The sequence below is a fragment of the Merops nubicus genome, unplaced genomic scaffold (assembly GCF_000691845.1).
Source record: "Merops nubicus isolate BGI_N331 unplaced genomic scaffold, ASM69184v1 scaffold21017, whole genome shotgun sequence".
Lineage (NCBI taxonomy): Eukaryota > Metazoa > Chordata > Aves > Coraciiformes > Meropidae > Merops > Merops nubicus.
The window spans coordinates 1-18,515 of record NW_008619888.1 but is presented as its reverse complement, the minus strand read 5'-3'; the positions used below and the strand labels follow the sequence as shown (position 1 = coordinate 18,515).

Sequence of the window (18,515 nt, the reverse complement as noted above, 5' to 3'; positions counted from 1 at the left end):
ATTTGGACAATGCTAAGTTAAACATGGGTCTTTTATTTTAAATACCACTGCAATAAAATTAGAAGAACTGAAATACAGGTATCACACTCTCTGTGTGTGGCATGAACCACAGGAAAGTCAATCTCACATAATACCTCCAGTTCTACACATTCTCTTTAAAGGTGTTTTCCATTTAGATTTAGTGTCAGTAAATGATGCATTTTATTTTTCCTCCATTTAATAGACCAGCTAAGTAAAAACAAGGATGTTGACAACAAGTAGTATTTTAACTCTCTCATAACAGTATGTATAAAAGGAAATTATATTTGGCCAGCAAGGCCAAAATGGAAATCAATACATTCTAAAATTCTTCCATTGCACAGCACTACAGTTTGTGTTTGTTCACTTTCAAACACTGAATTACTTTGTTCTCCAAGCTCCCCTGAGCACTCAAGTCCTACTAGTAGATTACATTTGCTTAATGCACAAGTAAAATCAACTACCCGTTACTATAGCTAATCACTGTACATAAGTTACAGAGAGCTTAGGGAGAGACAAAACATCAAGGGAACCAAAGAGACAAAAGTACATTCACAGACAACTTTATAAATAAAGACTTAAGGGGAAAATACCTTTTAATGCTCAACCCTGAAAATCACAAGAAGTGAGCTTCAAGAGCTTGTTTTTTTCTTGTCACTAAAGTTCACTTGGTGCAACAGAAAGAGTCTAAAAAATTTCAAGTTTATAAAAGAGGTTTAAGAGCAAGTTAATTTAGTTAACAGGTAATTTTCTTCTGAAAACTAAATAGCTCAATAAACTCCATGAACTGACAACTACTTTATTTCATAAACAACTTTGCAGCCATGTGCTATTGTAGCAGATACACACTGTTTAAATTTTACCAACCTTGTTATGGTGGAGAAGGATACAATGAACTGCAGTTTTCAGCATTTACATTTTTTTTCCGCATTTTAAAACAGTGCTGCTAAAGGCAGTCAGCACGGACATAATCCTCCTGAAAAGATGATCCTGCTTGTATGGCTTACCTTCATCTTTGCTTAAGAGCCTCCTAAAGTAAGTCAGTGCAGCAAAATGAAGAAGTTAAAGCCCTTTGGCAGCACAGCATACTGAGACCAGCAAGACATTTCTAATGTAAATCTGGAATTTGCAATGCAGGTACTACTACCATTTCCTTTCTCACACATTTAGAAACCGATGAAAAATTTTAGATAAAAAAGACCCAGTTTAGTATCTGTTCAAAGCTGATTGTCTTTGAAACCCTGACTAAATGCTATGGAACAGATTGTCTGTATTAAAGACGTTTTCATCCTAGAGAAACACAAGCACCATTTGTATATGAAACACATCTTTCTCAATGTACATCTCTGAGGTTTAGTCTCAGCCTTGTCAATACACATCTGTCTTCACCTATGTGAACAGCTACTGGCAAATGTTTATGAAAGAGGCCCTGAGCATCCTAAAACCCCCTTTTAAGTTCAGTTTTGCTTTTGGGTAACAGCTCTAAAAAGGCAGACTTCCACAAGTATTTTAAAGAGCATCTGTTCTGAAGTTTCAGAAGTGAACTTCATATATATATATATATATGAGATATATATATATATATATCTCACATGTGCCTTGAACCAGGCAATCAGTAAAGTCAGATCTTTACTATCAGAGTTATCAGCAGAAGAATTCAGTGTTGACAGATGAGTTGCAAACCAACTTTTTATGAAATTCCTTTGCTGAGGAAATTAGTCTGACATTAGGCACTACATGATCACTCCAGTTTAATTTCTTGGAATACATTAACTCTAAATAATAAGTGGTGATTTTGATAAGAACAGATAGTCAAAGGGAAGAGACTTACTACGAGTCCCATAATCTTCCTCTCATTAAGGCAGGCTAACACACGCATTGCGCAAGAAGGAGAATCCACCTCATGTCACCCTCAAGCTATGTTGCTCAGAACATGACTGTTCCCAGCCATAACATGGAAAAACCCTTGTATCAAATTCCAGAGAATAAGCTTTGCTGTGCTCTTAGTAGAGGATTCAGCATGTTGAGGGAGGAAGTTCCAAAAGTAGGGGAAAGACACCTTAAGAAAAAAACATTTACAGTAACGTATGTGAATTTTATTTTAGTTTTTTTCTTATGTAAGAATAAAGTGGAAAAATCCTAGAGATACCTTCTTTGGGTTAGTTTTGGGGTTTTTTTAAAGCACAAAAGCAAATTAAAAACCCCCACAGTATCTCAGATCCAAGCATTCTATCATAATAAACACAACAATAATTACATTCATTTTCAGCAGTACTGAAGACAGTTGTAAAGCGAATCAGCGAGACAAGCAGTGAAGCATCACACCTTTTCAATTATGGAGATTATCAGAGATGCCACCAAGAATTTGGGGGGTGGGAGGGGATTTGCCAGAGCTATGAACAGAGTAATGATCTATACACCTTTAAAGCTTCAACAGATAATACATAAAATTTAATCAACTAGGGATGTTAGTTTTTATGGGCTGTACGGATTTTCAGATACATTTATATAGCTAACACTTTCAAACATTCAAAGCAAGACTACAACACAATTACACACCTACAGAATTAAATTCCTGGTAGTCTGCTTTTCTACATCACAGATGCAATTCCACAGGAATAAGACTGACCAAAAACTACCAAAGACCCTCCACTTCTCCCTCGTCTCCTCTGCTACGCAGTCAATAAATCCACATGAAACAAACATCACAAATTGATTAATTACTGAATTCAAACACAACTGTGGCCACTTACAGAGTGTTGTTTGTTTGTTTTTTTTTTTTTTCTGTGATACATAACTGTGTCACAATCAGTCCTCTCCCTAAATCTCAAACCCAAGTTTCCAAACAATCAAAACACAAACCCCGAGTAATTCTGTTTGACCTTCGTTATTTAGGTCTGTGTGCCAGGTCTAATCAGTTCTCACAAGCACATTCCACTTCTTCAAAAACAAACTGTAGAAATACATTTTTCAAACTAAAAGGAACAGAATGCATTGTTTTGATGCTACAGCCTGAAGCCCTTTATCTGAGTTTTATCAAAGTATACTCTATCACTGATCAAAGCAGCAATGACAACTTAATGTTCTTTAAAGTTATATATTGCTGCATAAACTTCCCACTTCTGTCTTGTGGCCTCCGGCTCAGCATGTCATTGGGAGTATATTCAAAGGTCAAGAGACTTTCTTCCAGCAGCCCTGTGTTCCCAAGTGGCAGCTCTAATGATTGCAGGAGTGCAGAGTAGAGCAGGATAGATTAATTCCATCAGGGCTCTGTTCTCATATACCCTAGAAAATTCAGGTTGTAATTTCTTCTGTCAGATGCCTGAAAGACTACTTTGTACATTACTGTATGAACTATTTGTATGTGGGAGCAGCATTTCTACATTACCCTGTTATTGATATTATTATTATCTAAAGACCTGTTCTCACTCTCATACTGAAACCAATATTTCATTTTAAATTCCTCTCAGTTTAGTATTTTGCACATGCAATGGCTGGCTGACTTTCTAAAGTGAAGTTGGGAAGTTATGTGGCCATGCAAGACTTCTTAAAATCTGTCTTGTAATAATTTACTGAGAAATCTCACATTGAGTTTACTACAAAAATATTATACAATTTTATGTTTAATGAACTGTGTTGAAATGAGAAAGACCCCTTATTCAATAAAAAGCCATAAAGAACATGCAACATAACCACCACACTTCTACAGTTATATGTAAAATTCCTACGATTCTATTTTTACAGTTATATTTTAGATAAAGTTTTAAGCTTCAGATGAATGCTTGCCATGATTACTTAAAGTAATCTCAAAACCTTCAAAACTCCTGCCCACCCCCCACAGACAAGAGGAAAACCCCTGGAGAAATGAGGCTTACAGTGACTTGAGAAATCAAGGACTGCTGAAGAGCAGAAGGAGCCAGGATCCAAGAGGCAGTACAAAATCTCTTTAACAATAGAGAATCCAGTTAAATCTGCTCCTGTGCTCTCAGGAATGCTGGAATCATCCAAGTACCTCACGATTAGAAGCAGCTCTCCAACTCCTTCATCTCCTATCTAAAAGCCCTTGAGGCAGACAGCTACCAGGGGGAAAGCCCATGGCCCAGAGCTCAGAAAACATACGTGTTCCTGCAAGGATTCAGATTTTCACAAGTGGAGTACTGCAAAGCCAGAAGCACAACAGCCTTGAGAGCACCACTGGTGATAATTAGGTTGGCTCTTCTCTGCTCCGTCCTGATTTCACCTACACCTCACCAGCTTTCTTACTGACTCCTTTTCAGAGAAGGAAAGGAACAGTCAAGGGGGGAGGAGGGGAAAAGTATGGGGCTGGTAGGGCCAGACTCTGCAAGTTAACATTCACATGAAGTAGGGAACAAATGGCAACATGGGCTCATCTCAGAAACCAGTTTCAAAGTACTAAAAACATAGGCATCTGGAATTTTGATGCTTCAGAAGAAATCAAAACTGAAAATTAAAAAAGAGGTGAGCAACAGCAGGTCACAGATAGCCTTGCACTGAGTCTTCCACTCTAAAATCAACTTCAGTCTACAAAATAATGAAAAGGTATTTTAGTGAGCAGAGCACACATGATGTCATTGTGAGAGATGTCACTGTTCAGACATGCAATTCCACCATAAATTTCACCAACATTCTGTGGCCAGTAAAAATTATCACATCAAAAGGGAATCTTTAAAGGTCAGTCTCTGCCCAGATCATACAAAGAATTCAAATGGAATGAGCATGCTCTGAGAGGCTGATGTACAGCACCCTACTCTCAGACACTCTTGGATCTATTAAGGAACTCAATAATGACATGAGCACACTGCTCAAGGTTTTAAAACCAGTCAAACCTCAACCAGGTAGATTCCTTCCAAATTAAAGCATCACCAAAACCAAAGTAGGGACCTAAAAAAAAGTGTGATTAATCCAAAATCATTATCAGCTTGCTAATATATGTAAGAGGAAAAAAATCAAAATCAGCAAAGTTATGTTACAATTTTGAGCTACTTTTAAATATTGTAAAATAAATATCAGTGAACTCAAACACTTGGTCATCAGGCTTTTGCTTCAACAAAATTTTAGCCTTCAATTTATCAACACAAAACCTCAATGCCATTTCAAATTGTCCCTGATCAGTTTTCCAGATACTTAATGGCCACAGAAGTTGTTGTAATTTTATAAAACATAGATCTGGAAAGTATCTGGAAATGTAATGTGCTGAGCCATATCACAATTTATTTTTCCAACTAAAAACACAATCATTGCAATAGCTTCATTTCTAAATACTTTTTCCAGTCATTTGCATTACATTAGAAGAGCAAATTTTAAGATGGAATTTTCTAGTTCAATAAACCTTGTACACAAATCAGTATTTGAATGCGTAATTTAAATGTTTCAATGAAAGACAATGATGGCTTCTTCCAACTGTTTCCCATTAGTTTTCAGATTGATGTAACTGTAACACATACATACTCAACACATGCATTTCTGAGAACCTGCTGGGCATCACCATAATGAGGAATACCACAGGCCATTGTTGAAAGAGATAGTTTTGTTGGATTTTGTTTCCTAACGTCATTTCTGCTAGTTATGGGAAATACTTCAGTTCCAGGACACCAAATAGAAGCCTGTCTGGAAGAAGTACTGGAACAAGAGCATACATTGGAACAGCATTTTAGGTTTAAAATATAGCTCTACAATTTTTCTGACTATATGTTTATATAACTATTTTTGCCATCTGCATCCAGTGACATTATGCACATTCTGTGGTATACTAAAAAATGTTGTATGACACCAACAAACCAGCTTTTAAAAGTCCCTCAACAGGGGGGCAAGTGGAAAAAAATAACCATAAGAAGGGTCAAGCAGACAAAAAGAGAAAAGTGAGCAGCTCTGCAAAAGAAGATGACTCATTCTGACACACCGGTGAGGATATACAGAAAAAACTTCAGTTAATGAAAATTTCCAGGAATTTAATAGAATTTTTTTTAATTCTGTCTCCACTTCCCGGCCCATAAATTTAAAGCACTCAGAAGTACTCGTCCTCCCGAGAATTTAACTCAAACCAAATGTTTGAGCAAGGCAGACTCCGTTACAAAATCCCACACAAACAACATCCTTTAATTATATAGGTACCACTGTGTTTGGACACGTATGAAAGCTAATCTGTAAAGAAATCCATACCACTAGTACAATATACTACCCTGTGCCTTGGTCACCTCTACCAAGGTCATAAAGTCCACGAACAATCAGTAGCCATCCACGTTGCCATTTCATTCCTAACTCTTCAGAGATGACTCTCTCCTGTAACTTTATGGGGAAATTTTTCTTATTAAAATTTCAGTCCTTGCAGGCTGTCAGGACAAGGCTGTACTGGAGTTTATAAAAGATCAAAAGATGTAAAAATCTCTTCCTCCTAGAAATCCAAAGAATGTCTTAAAGATACTATCAGTTATCTTTATTGTACTTCTACATTAATACAGCATAATTACTAAAGTCTTACTAATCCTGATGTGAAAGTACCAACACCATAACATGCAAGCTGGCATAAAAAAAAAAGCTGCTGTTGAACCTAATAGCTAATGTGAACCTTGGTACACTGTCTCTTGGTTTCATACAGTAAACTGAACCTAGAAATTAATTAAACAGAGCATCTATTTTACCGATCTGTGCAAAGAAAAACTTATTTTAATAAGTAGGCATCAACCTACTTCAAGGAAAACAACCCATTAGAATAATAACAAAAAGATTTTTATTTAGGATTCCATGGCTCCTTTAAATAGTCACATACTTCTGGAGTGCAAAGCTCATGTAACCTAATCTATGTTTTCCTCAAATCCCCACAAGTCCATTTACTTAAAAACACCACAGTCCTGGATGGGTGCCTGGCGTACCAAACCTGTCCCGTCGTGCATATTTTTATACATGTTACTAAATTAGGAAAGCAGAGTGGACTAAGGTTATGCCAACTCAGAAAAAAGAACAGGGTCTGCATCAGTTTGTTCCTTTGCTTTTAAAGTCACAACATTATTAAAACAAATCAACAACAACAAAGAAAAAGATCTTTATGAAATATCAGAGACAGTAATCAAAGCAGAAGGTGAGTGGGGGTGGGGAGGATGCAGCCAAATTTATTCCCCCTCATATGAAAAACAAGTTTAAAAAATGAGTTAGGACTACATATTTTAATGCCAGGGTCTAGAATAAGAATAGCATTATTGGCAGGCTGTGCCCACGATCAGTGGAAATCTACTGTGAAAAGAAGGTAGGGAAGAAGTTGTGTTTATATGCCTTCAATGAGGATTTACTGAAACACTTACATTGAGCTCTATTCAGAATTACCAAGTTGGGTATTCAAGAAGTCTTTACTGGTGAAATACTAGTATGAATAGTAAATACAGATATTGTACTTGATAGCAACTTCAAGTGAGAGAAATAAATATGCCATTCTCATGTCTCAGTTTCTCTTGCTACCAATTAGCAAAGCAAATTCCTAAGCAAAACAGACCTAGCAATAATCAATTAAGAGTCTGAGGGTTACTTTATAAATAGACAAAGTAGTACTCAGCAATTATAGTTTGACTTATAATTTTAATAGCAGCTTAACTCTTCTTGTCATTACTACTAAAATTACCTATGCAAGAGAAACTATATAATATTTGTCTGTAAGTTATATTTTTCAAAATTTATCTTTATGAACTATTCCAGCCTTCTGGAAGCACAAGTTGTTTCCGTTAGAAAAACTCACTGATCCTACTGCTCTTAATTTCCTATTAACTTAAGAGGGTTATTAATTATGGAGAGATAATTATTAATTTCCTAGTAACCGGTGAAAAGACTCAATCCTCCCCAATATTAAATAAGATCAACCTCAAAAAGGTGTGGTCTTAACAAATGGAATGGGAACACCCAAATTCTATTTCTGGCTAACACTGACTCCTGCTGTGGCCTGGAGCAAATGGCTTCTGTTAAAAACACTTTTTTCCACTCTGTAAAATGAGGCTAACACTCCCTTATCTGCTTCACAGGATCTTTCTCAACTGCTTTGAAGATGAAGTTTTATAAGCCCTCAAATGTATTTTAATGAGGTTTAAAGCAACTATATTTCTAAAACATTTTCCCTTAAAATGGAAAGGATTTGAACAGATATGAAATGAGGAGTGTATATACTATTAATCTCCCCTAAATATTGTTGCGGTCTGCACTTTAAAAACCCCAAAAGTAGATGAACAAATTTTCCTGCCGATTCTACCCAAATGAAGCAAAACAGCAACAAGTGGCTGCAATACGCCCAAGTCTCCAGAGACAACACGAAAATGTCAGTGTGAAGTGGAAGCAACACACTTCCCTGCACAGGGAAGAAAAGGCATCTGCTAAACCTACCTTGGACTCTTGCAGAGATCTGTACCCCCACCAGCAACAGCAACCACTGGTGCTCCCCAGTCACCTCCACTTTCACTTCACAGATTAAAGAAACAGCACCATACAAGTTACATGAAGTGTGGTATTACTTGACTGCTGTGTTGATTTTTTTCCCCCTTTTTCTTTTTCCCCCCAATAAATGCATCCAACTCTCAGATTTTAGAGTTGCCTAACAGCAAACACAAAGGGAAACTCAGCCCAGCCCATGCAAAGACAACTGCTGATATTTTCCCCCCCACACCCCTTTCTTGAAGGGAACTTTGCCAAAAGATGGGCCAGGATCATAACCCATACCCTATTCTTTGTTTAATTACTTGGTTTTTGCTCTTGACTTGGCAAAACACTAAGCTTTTCATTTTAGTAAATCTATAATTAACTCCAACGTGTGCTGAGTAAACATAACCTCATTTTTAATTAAATCTTAGAACAAGATGCTAGAACTTGCCATTTCTAAGAAGTATCTCTCAAGTAATGTGCAATAAAGAGTCTAATCCTTGGCAAACATGAAACTTAAGTCCAACTTTGAGTATAACCAAGCCTCTTTTAATTCAGCTGTTGTCCAAATGTGGATTTGCTAACTACAAGACCAAAACATAAACCTGAAAAGCCACCACTTAACATCAAAAGTTTCCAAAGCTTAAGTCAAATCAGATCTAAATGGTAACACCACAAAACTGAGAGATAACCTTGGCTTTGGGACTCCCAAAGGGAAGAATAATTTCTTCCATTACATCTCACAAAAAGATTTTTTTTTTTTTTCAAATGATGCAATCATTCTTACACAAACAGAAAATAAATATAATTTCTTAAGAAATAAGAGCTGAAGTTTCATATGCATTATAAACATCAAAAGCAAAAGGAAACTTTCTATTTATTCATTCATAAGGGAATATTCAGAAAATTAACTTCCCATTCAGACAGGACTAACTCTACAGTTCTCAAACTGAGACATCAACTCTCTGAATAAAGAGAAATCTCTAAAAAAAAAAAGTTAAGCTACTATGAAAACATACTATCAGATGTAAGTCAAGCTTTTATGTGACCTAATGTAACAACATGAATAATAACCAGCTTTTGTTTATGTTGCAATGCTAAGATTTTTCCAAATAGTATCTCTGGCATGACATATTTCTAAATGGCACTCAAGAATTTAGAAAATTTAGGTGTTACAGTTAAACAGTAGAAAACTTCACAAAACTTTACTTCACATTCAAGAATTCCATATACCAGAGCCAAGTGAAAGAACCAAGAAATTATTAAAGACGGGCACTACAAGGCGCACGGTTTGCAGACAAAAAAATATGCTGTGCATTGCAATGAAAAAAAGCTCAGGAGAACCTGGTAATATTAAATCTCATCTGCTTACTTACCTGCAACTCCTAATCAACTCTCCTCTCAAAGACAGTCTCTCTGTTAGTGATTCTGATTACCACAGAGTTTAGATACTGATGACCGCATCAGGCAGGAGCTGGTCTCCTTAACTTTATCCAAAGCATATTCAAAACATGACTTTAAGAGAATTTCACAAAGCATTTTCTTCCAGCCATTTTATATTAATTTCAATTTCAACATGCTTGTTCCCGACAAATTTTTTCCTTTACTTCTCATCAAGTTCAGCTTAGTCACCTTTCAACAATTCTCCCAATAATGTAATGATGCTTGATGCAAGTCCCATTGTTTCTGTGGTAGTGCACAATTAAACAAAGTCCCTTGTGGCCCAAGTACATGATCTTATCCACGGGTGGCACTGAGTTGGCAGCATCTGCTAAGTACAGAAGTAGGATTATCATTTCCACTACAAGAGTGCCACAGGATAGAAAGTGCTTTCTAATCTCCAAGGAACACAATTTCCATGCTTCACCTAATGCCCTTTTCCCCCTCACCAGTCCTCTGTTGTCTCATTTCTTCAGGAAACTAAGGCTTATATATTCATGCTGTCTCCACTTATCATCATCATTCTCTACCACCTCCTCCCTTAAAGTAACTTTTTAAAACCATCTGGACAGTCATAACCAAGCCTTAGAAGAGAGGTCTTTCTTATTAAATTCTCACAAGTTTTATGAAAACAGCTACTTAGACTAAAATCTTGCCCATAACACTGAGGGCAAACGGCAGCACAGGCTCAACTGAGTCTGAAAAATGTCTACAACCAGTGAAGACAAATCTTTATAGGGCCTCACTATGCATATTATTTCAATAGCTTTATAATTAGTTATGCTAGATTTCTATAAAGCAAATCTTAAATACTAAAAATGAATGTAAGAGCACAACTGTGGAACAAAAAACAATAAGAACAGATAATAAACAAATATATGCTATTAACTGCATTGTTTCTTTCCTTTCTTAATCACAATTCAGGGAGACAACAGAGAATCATTCTTAAAATGTAAAATGCAAAAGTGTAGGTGTTCAGACCCTTAATGGCAAACATCTATCATCCAACTGTTCTGCAGTTGTCATGAAGACATTTTTTAGCAACTGATTAAGGATACTACCAAGAGTATCCTCCCCGACATGCATTAGTTTCAACAAAAAACAAGGTTTACTCATAACACCAGACACTGGGGAGAGACAAGAGGAATGACAGGACAACAACTCTCAAGTAAGCTTTTTATGTGATGACATCATTATGCTACAAGCTGACCTATCTGGTTACACAAGACGAATACTGATCAGCCTTTCTGAACTGGATCCTCTGCTGTGAGAAACAGTTCACTGCAATGCGTGTGACGTGCACAAAAAAAGTCTCAAAGAAAATCATGGTCATGAGTTCTGAAAAGTTACTTCCATAAATGACTATCACCTATACTTGAAAGCTATTTTTTAATGCAGGTCTTCAAATCCTGCAGAAGCTGCACTAGTAGAAACTATATGCTATAATTTATATAGATAACATAGATATAGAAAATTATATATCTTATTATAAATTAAGACTAAGAGCTGTCTCCCTCACCCTGCATCACAGTGCAGTATCTACTGTAAAGAAATCCATTAGCACAGTGATGTACTGCAGTGAAATCACATCTCATCCCAGGTTTTATTTTTGTTTCATTAATTTTGCTAGCTCTCCTGACAGAACACTATTTAACACTGTTACGGAGACTGATGCTACTGATATAATTAAAGATAAAACAATTCATCAAAACTTACTATTTTGCTCTATTTTTTCAATTGTTGAACATAAATGTTACTTTCAAACTCAAAGACTTTGTTACAAAGTCATCTTTGAAATCTTTGTACAATTTCACAAAGAAAAACTGAAAATATATTTGGAAGCCCTCTTCAGGAAGTGTTGTTTAGGAAACACTCAAGGCAGTAGATAAAGTCCCCAGTAAGCAAACTCTCCAGTGTAAGTGAAAAGTCTAATCTTGCTCAACTGATAACACTCCAGCTGTATGACATCCAGTGAGATCCAGTCACGTTGATTGTGACAGCTTCTGAACAGACAGGATTAGTAACAACGGCAGTAATGGCATACCTGTAAACTGATGGCAGGATACCAGCAAAAACCAGAAGGACCAGACACCTCTGGATTCTCCAATTCAGAAGAAGGCAACAGGAATAGTACTTCTATGTGCACAAAATTTTCATGCACACAAAACTAAACCATTTAGGGACAATGCTAAGTACCAAAGAAATTAAATCAGCATGCCTACGTGGCTGATAGCAGTTCCTAATCAAACGTGGTAGACTCAAAATCAGCTCCTCAGTAATGTAAATTATCCTTTTGAAAGTCTTTTTTGGAACCTTTTTAAGTTAATGTGTGAAGTTTTGCAGGAAATGTGTCACTTGTTCTTTGAACAAGTCTTTCTTTCATGGTACAGCCCGGTAAGGTAAATTATCTTTGAGGAACATAAAGCACACTCAAGTCACTCCTCTCTTTTGAATGTAGGACATCTAAAAATTGATGGAAATTTTATTGGCCTTAGGTCATAATGTTTAACAGGTTTATCTAATTTCATTTCAGAGCATTTACATAGTCATATAAATTTTCTTCTTTCTAATCATAATAAGAAGTCAAAGGATGATTAAGCTTATTATGCCTAGAGTAATACAAGGAAAGGACAGCTAGATTTCTGCACCCAAAACTTCAAGGAGCAATTGCAATATATTTCTTGAGAATAAGCCATGTGACCTTACAAACACATGAAGGTCACATTCAGAAGTTAGTTAAAATTAGAGCCAAAAGCTAATCCTGACAGATTGTTAGACCATTTTTTTTAAACTCTGGCCTTAGATTTTTGTCATCTCTGCTGATCAGAAAATGCAAATATGCCAGAGAAAAAAATAATAATACATTTTAAACTACCATCATCTCATCTGGAAAGATATAAGGGCAATGTAAGAAGAGTAATCAGTTATGTCTGCTTATCGAAGTATTTAGAAGGAAAAAACCAAATCATTCAAAATCTGCCCATGGCCAGATTCTCTGACTTCGTGTCACATTTAATTGGAATAATTTTTACTTTTTTATTATAAACTATCAAGACAATCATTTGTTATTTACTGTCATAGTGAGGTAGAACTGCCATAGGCAAACCTACTAGACATATGTCTTTTCAGAAAATACAAGAATGGCCCTGTTGGGCAAGAAGTAAGGAAGGACTGGAATTCTTTCTATTCTGGAAAAATGGAAGAAATTGCACTTCATGACAATGTCAGTTGTCATTGGCATTTTATGTCTTCTCAGGGAAGTTCAATGTTTTCTCAATACAATGACAAAGACTGTTGAACAGATACTTTTCCCTCTCCAGAAACATGTATGAACAGCATGGGTTTTTCAACAAGGGAGCAGATTTAGTACAATACATACAGCGGCAACTCCTGCCTAGCCTTTAAACACAAGTTGTACTGTGCTTCAGCCATAAGATAGGAATAAACCTGGAGCAGATCACTATGCAAATTAAGTTCAAATGGAATTTGTCATTGCTGTAATCCCTCCTGCATTTGTACTTACCTGCAGGTAAATACTTGAGCTGGTTGTTGGCCAAGCGAAGATGACGTAAGGATCTCAGGCGGCCAATCTCCGGACACACGATCTCGAGGGCGTTGTCACTCAGGTCCAGAAACTGCAGTTTAACCAGGGAGCCAATGGCTTGTGAGAGAACAGATTAAAACATGAATGTGACCCAACAGTAATGTTAAAATCTTAATAGGACTATGAGGGGATAAAAAGCCACAGTGCCTAACACCTATGTCTGAGCACATTTTGACACATTAAAGCCGGTCTCACAACTGAATGACATAATTTGTGGAAATGCTTTCTGCTCAGCGAACAGTACTGCTGGCAGTGAGACAGGGAGGAGGAAAAAAAAACAAGACTGATGTACAGAATACTCCCATTTCTACATTCTCCTCAGGTGATTCTGCTCTGAAATAACTTTTTCCATTCCTTTGAGTCTATCCAATTTATATCCTTAGAGTACTTTCCTGAAGCTGGGCACACAACTCTACAGTTAAGACAAGGAAGAGAAACTAGTCCAAGTTCTTGATACTTCAAGATACAAATCTGTCAGGATCTAAACCAGCACAGTGTTCTGTGTGGTAACTGGCTGAAAGTAGAAGACACTCCAGATTTTTGTTTCAGTAGTTAAGTGCAATTTAGCCTTTTCACTTTTCGCAATTAGAACTGAAGCAAACAGCATTTAGGTGCATTTGAGAATTCATTAAAAGAACTGAACATTGCATAGACAAGGGTATTATCAACAAAGAGCTACACTGGTATATTTTGTATGAAAATCTTTAATGTTTTATGGGAAAATAAAGGAAAAACAGGCCTCTTCAAAGAAGAAAAATGAATATTTTATGATTCCTGCCATTTATTGTGAGCTGGTAGATTACTTACCTTCAGGTACAACAACTATGTTATTTGAATGAAGGTACCTGGGGGGAGGAGAAAAAAAGCAGAGGACACCACCTGTTACCCTCAAGGACTTCTGCTACATTATCAGTTTGCAAAATATCCAATTTCAGACTGAAAGAGCACCCTCAAAGCCATTTCTCTCTATGACCACAAAAGCTGTGGAAACTGCATAAACTGGCAATAGACAGCTACTTAAGTTTCACTTAGACTATTAAATGATTAGCATAAAAAAAGAATACATACATCTAAACATACAATTATTTAAAACAAAACATTCACAGTTACAATAATAATGGACTTTAGTTTTAAGAGCCATAAGATGAAAACAAAAAGGAAAAATTAAAGCATATAGAATAACCGGAATGAACCATATTTGATCAGCCAGTTATTCCACAGTAAGTGCTGGGCAAGAAAAGATAAAAGCCCAAACCCACACAAGTTACACAATTACAAACATTTTGCCCCACACAAACTCTCACAACTTTACTGACTGAAGAAACAAGCACATGATTTGCTCAGTGCAAGTGGGTTTTCAACCCTAGAATACATTTTTCAAAAGAAACCCCTAATCTAACACACAGTCATTTAGCTCCTTACCAAGGGTGGCCAGATCTCTCACTAAGAATATATTCAGCACCCTCTGCTGTAGCACTTCCAGTACTACTAGTAACATTAAAAACATTCTCAGACTCTACACATTTCAGTTTTCAATCAACATTGCTGCGAACGAACGGGTCTGGTAGAGAATAATAGGAACAGAATTTTCAAATACTGATATCTGATTGTAAAGGAACAGCAAGTACTCAATGTCTAATTGCTTCAGCACATATGAAAATTATTTGCACAGCGTGGGGTTTTTTTCCATTCTACTCATATAGCATTTCCTAAACTAGGAGCCCATCTTTTCAGGGACATAGAGGAAGAACAAGGAAAAAGACACGCTGAATATTTCAACTGTGTGAAGCATCTGAGCCTGCTCCTTTAAAAACTGCAGACATTTAAAGTTCACTAAAAATCTAATAAACATAGGGATAGCAGATATGTTTGTAGAAATCCTTATCTATAACTGCAGGATGAGAATTCTCCTACTCATTTTAGTTGCAGCTCCTGAAAATATTTCTGAACTATTTCACTCAAGCTAAAAAAAAGTCTATTATGAGGATCTACATCTAGTATCCCAAAATGAGGGACACAATATAGGAAGAAACACAGAAAACAGTGAAGTTTTAAAATTCTACATAGTGAAATAACTAAGGCTGTAACTTTCAGGAAAATGCAAATCAGTTACGTTGGTCTTTCAAAATTTAGAGCTACAGTAAGAAGTTCTTCTTTAAATAAAGGTTTATTCTGTTAATAAATGTTTACTTTGTGGTCTCTTCTTTGTCAACAAAAATGTCTTGCTCTCTGATCAAAAGTTCACCTGTACTATTAGAGCTAGAGAAACCCCAGGCCCACTGCAGTTCTCTATACCACCAGAATCTGTGGGATAATGGTGGTACAACTAAGCTTACTGAACCCCAAATAATTAGGTTAGACTCCTACAATCCACTGTTTGTAAGAGATTATTTAAAGCTGTAAATTATACAGGTTTTCCTAAAAGCACCAACAGATAACATGGAGATTTCCTCATGCCCCATGGTAAATCATTAAATACTAAGTATATCAAACACAAAAATACTTATTTTGCTGCTTCAGAGAATAAACATTCTCTCAAGACTTGGGCATGATGAGACAAGACTGTCTCTTAGGCAAGTTGGAGACCGCAGTGACCTACAAAACAGATCAATGATACTGTGGTCGCATGTACCAGAAAGGTGTGGTTGCAAGGGCCAAATTAAGATGACAAGATCAGAGAGCTGAATGTGTTACACTACTCAGATACACAACTCCTCCCCTCTGGAGCTTTCCATTAAATAAACAGAACCAATGGCCCATCAGTTACTCAACTGAAAGTGAGCCAAAAGAGCTAAAAGGGGAAAACCCTTTAACCTTGCCACTGCCAATCCTACCACACAAGGAAATCATAACCTTACAAGAAGAAAAGAGGAGGGAAGAAAACACTGACTCGGGCTTACAGCTTAAAATTGTGCAAATAATACAGTTCATATGACATCTATTCTGTGGACAAGACTGGATCAACTACTCTGCCTACAGCAACCATCATTGCATAGTTACTATCCCCTTCCTGCTCCTATTTGACAACCTGTGCCTTGGTTAAAAGAAAAAAAAAAACAAACCAACAACTTATTACTGCAATCAGTAAGACTGAAATAACAGTAATTCTAGAAACTGGGATAGAAATGGCAGCTAGGGATGGGCTGGAGGCAGTAACCTGTTACTCTGGCTCGGTCACAACCATCTGAGCAGTGCATCTGGAGGTTCCAGTGCTTTATCAGGGTGACAACAGTCGACACACGAGTTAGGAAGTAAGTAGTTTATCTCCTTAGCAGTGTAAACATTTGTATAAACAACAGAAATGTTAAAAATATTCACTGAATACATCTGAATATACTGCCCCTAAAAAGAAAAAAAACAACGGAGACCCTTTTTTGCCCTCCAAGAAATCCCTTCATGCTTAAGAGGTAGGTTATGTACAAGCAATACACTCTAGAATTATTTTAAGGTAAGAAGGATCAGCATAATAAAAATATATTAGAATGCCTACACAAACTCACAATTCCACGAGGTTTGGAAGCTTCTGTGCAAGGTTTTCTGGCTGAAAAAGAGTTAGAGATTTTTTAGGTTTCAAAACAAAAAGCAGACACACATACTGTGTACCCAATTCATTTTAATAACCACACTAAAACATGTCGGCAACTAGTCACAGCAAAAGGGCAACAAGGAGCTTGTTTACAATACCCTGTGTCCACCTGCCCAGACTGCACGTTCTCCATCAGTGCCATCTGGGCTGTATCCAGGGCAAGAAATTTGCTAGTGAAACAGAACTACAGCCTAGAAGTGACATTAATGTGTCCTCAACCAAATGGCAGTTGGACTCTTGAGGCTGAAAAGACGGATTATCAGAACTTTTCAAAACGTTTTCAAATACAGTTGAGTTAGTTGGAGTCAAGAGACTGCTAAGAAGCTGCAACCTTTACAGGCTTTAGAGCAGAACAATAACTATACAAGAGATCTAACCATAATGTCTTTTATTTTGTAATTCTTCTAAAGTGAGAAATGACCTACAAACTTTGTGAGGATTAATCAATTACTACCAAGCCAGAAGCACTGAATCCATCAAAGTAAGATTTCCATATTTATATACTAACATACACACACTTTCTAACTGCTAACCAATCCCTATTTTGCTAACCAATTCTGTTTCTTGATGGCATTTATAACCATGAACACATACACAAAATTGGCTTCAAAAGTTTCAGATGTCATGTTGGTAACTGTACTTAAATTATTCAAGGCTAAGACAGTTTTATTGCTTGAGATATCTATTTAAACATAGATAAGCTTTATTGAAAAAAGGTTTTACAATATACATATTTGGAGAAACAAACAAATTCTAAAAGCAGCTTGATCACACGGTCAAGTTCCTGTAAAAAAAATTAGCAGTTTGCACTGTCATATAAATTTAAGGTATATTATTATCCAAAATACTTAACTTTGTGCTTATAAATTTATTATGAAAGAATACACTACCCTAAAAAAGTAATATCACAATCTCATGTAGCAAACATGCCACATTCTACATCCGAGTACAAAAAATCGTTTAACTGTGGAACAGCAAATGATGGCTCCATAGACGAATCCCCTGAGGCCAAGCGCCAAGACACAGGCCGTGAGCAATCCGCGGTTGCCACCTGCTGGAAGCTGTGCTACCGTACAGTCATCTGCTCCACGCAATCGTACTGATTTTCCTTGGTCAAAGACAAAAGCTTAAACTGGGAAAATACAAAGGCTGCAGCATGCTCAAGCACAAAAACAATTCAAGCTTTAGTTTTAAAAATTAAGAGGGGATGTGAAGGAAAAAACCACCCACACGATCATCCTACCTACACCTGTTATTAGGTAAGGATACTCACCTGAATCACAAACTATTTTCACATTATACATGAAGGTTATACTCTTAGTCTTGATTTAAATGCGCCATATAGTAAGAAAGCTAAACTAAGGAGAGAGATAACTTTGCAGTTGAGCAAATCTGTAACAGAAAGTCTGCATATCACAGAATTCCAGCATGGCAGGGGTTGGGAAGGACCTCTGG

The 18,515-nt window shown here is 36.6% G+C and overlaps 1 protein-coding gene across 1 annotated transcript in view; it reads right to left on the bottom strand.

Annotated features, from left to right (window-relative positions):
* The window catches only part of LRRC28 (leucine rich repeat containing 28), a gene marked incomplete at its 5' end in the record, with an annotated part of 42,340 nt that extends 25,325 nt beyond the window's left edge, over positions 1-17,015 (bottom strand). Inside the window, 3 exons of the mRNA XM_008943966.1 lie at positions 13,394-13,531; positions 14,282-14,319; positions 16,975-17,015. Of these exons, the coding sequence (XP_008942214.1) occupies positions 13,394-13,531; positions 14,282-14,319; positions 16,975-17,015 (217 nt within the window). The remainder of the gene's footprint in view (positions 1-13,393; positions 13,532-14,281; positions 14,320-16,974) is intronic.
* Positions 17,016-18,515: the final 1,500 nt, after the last annotated feature.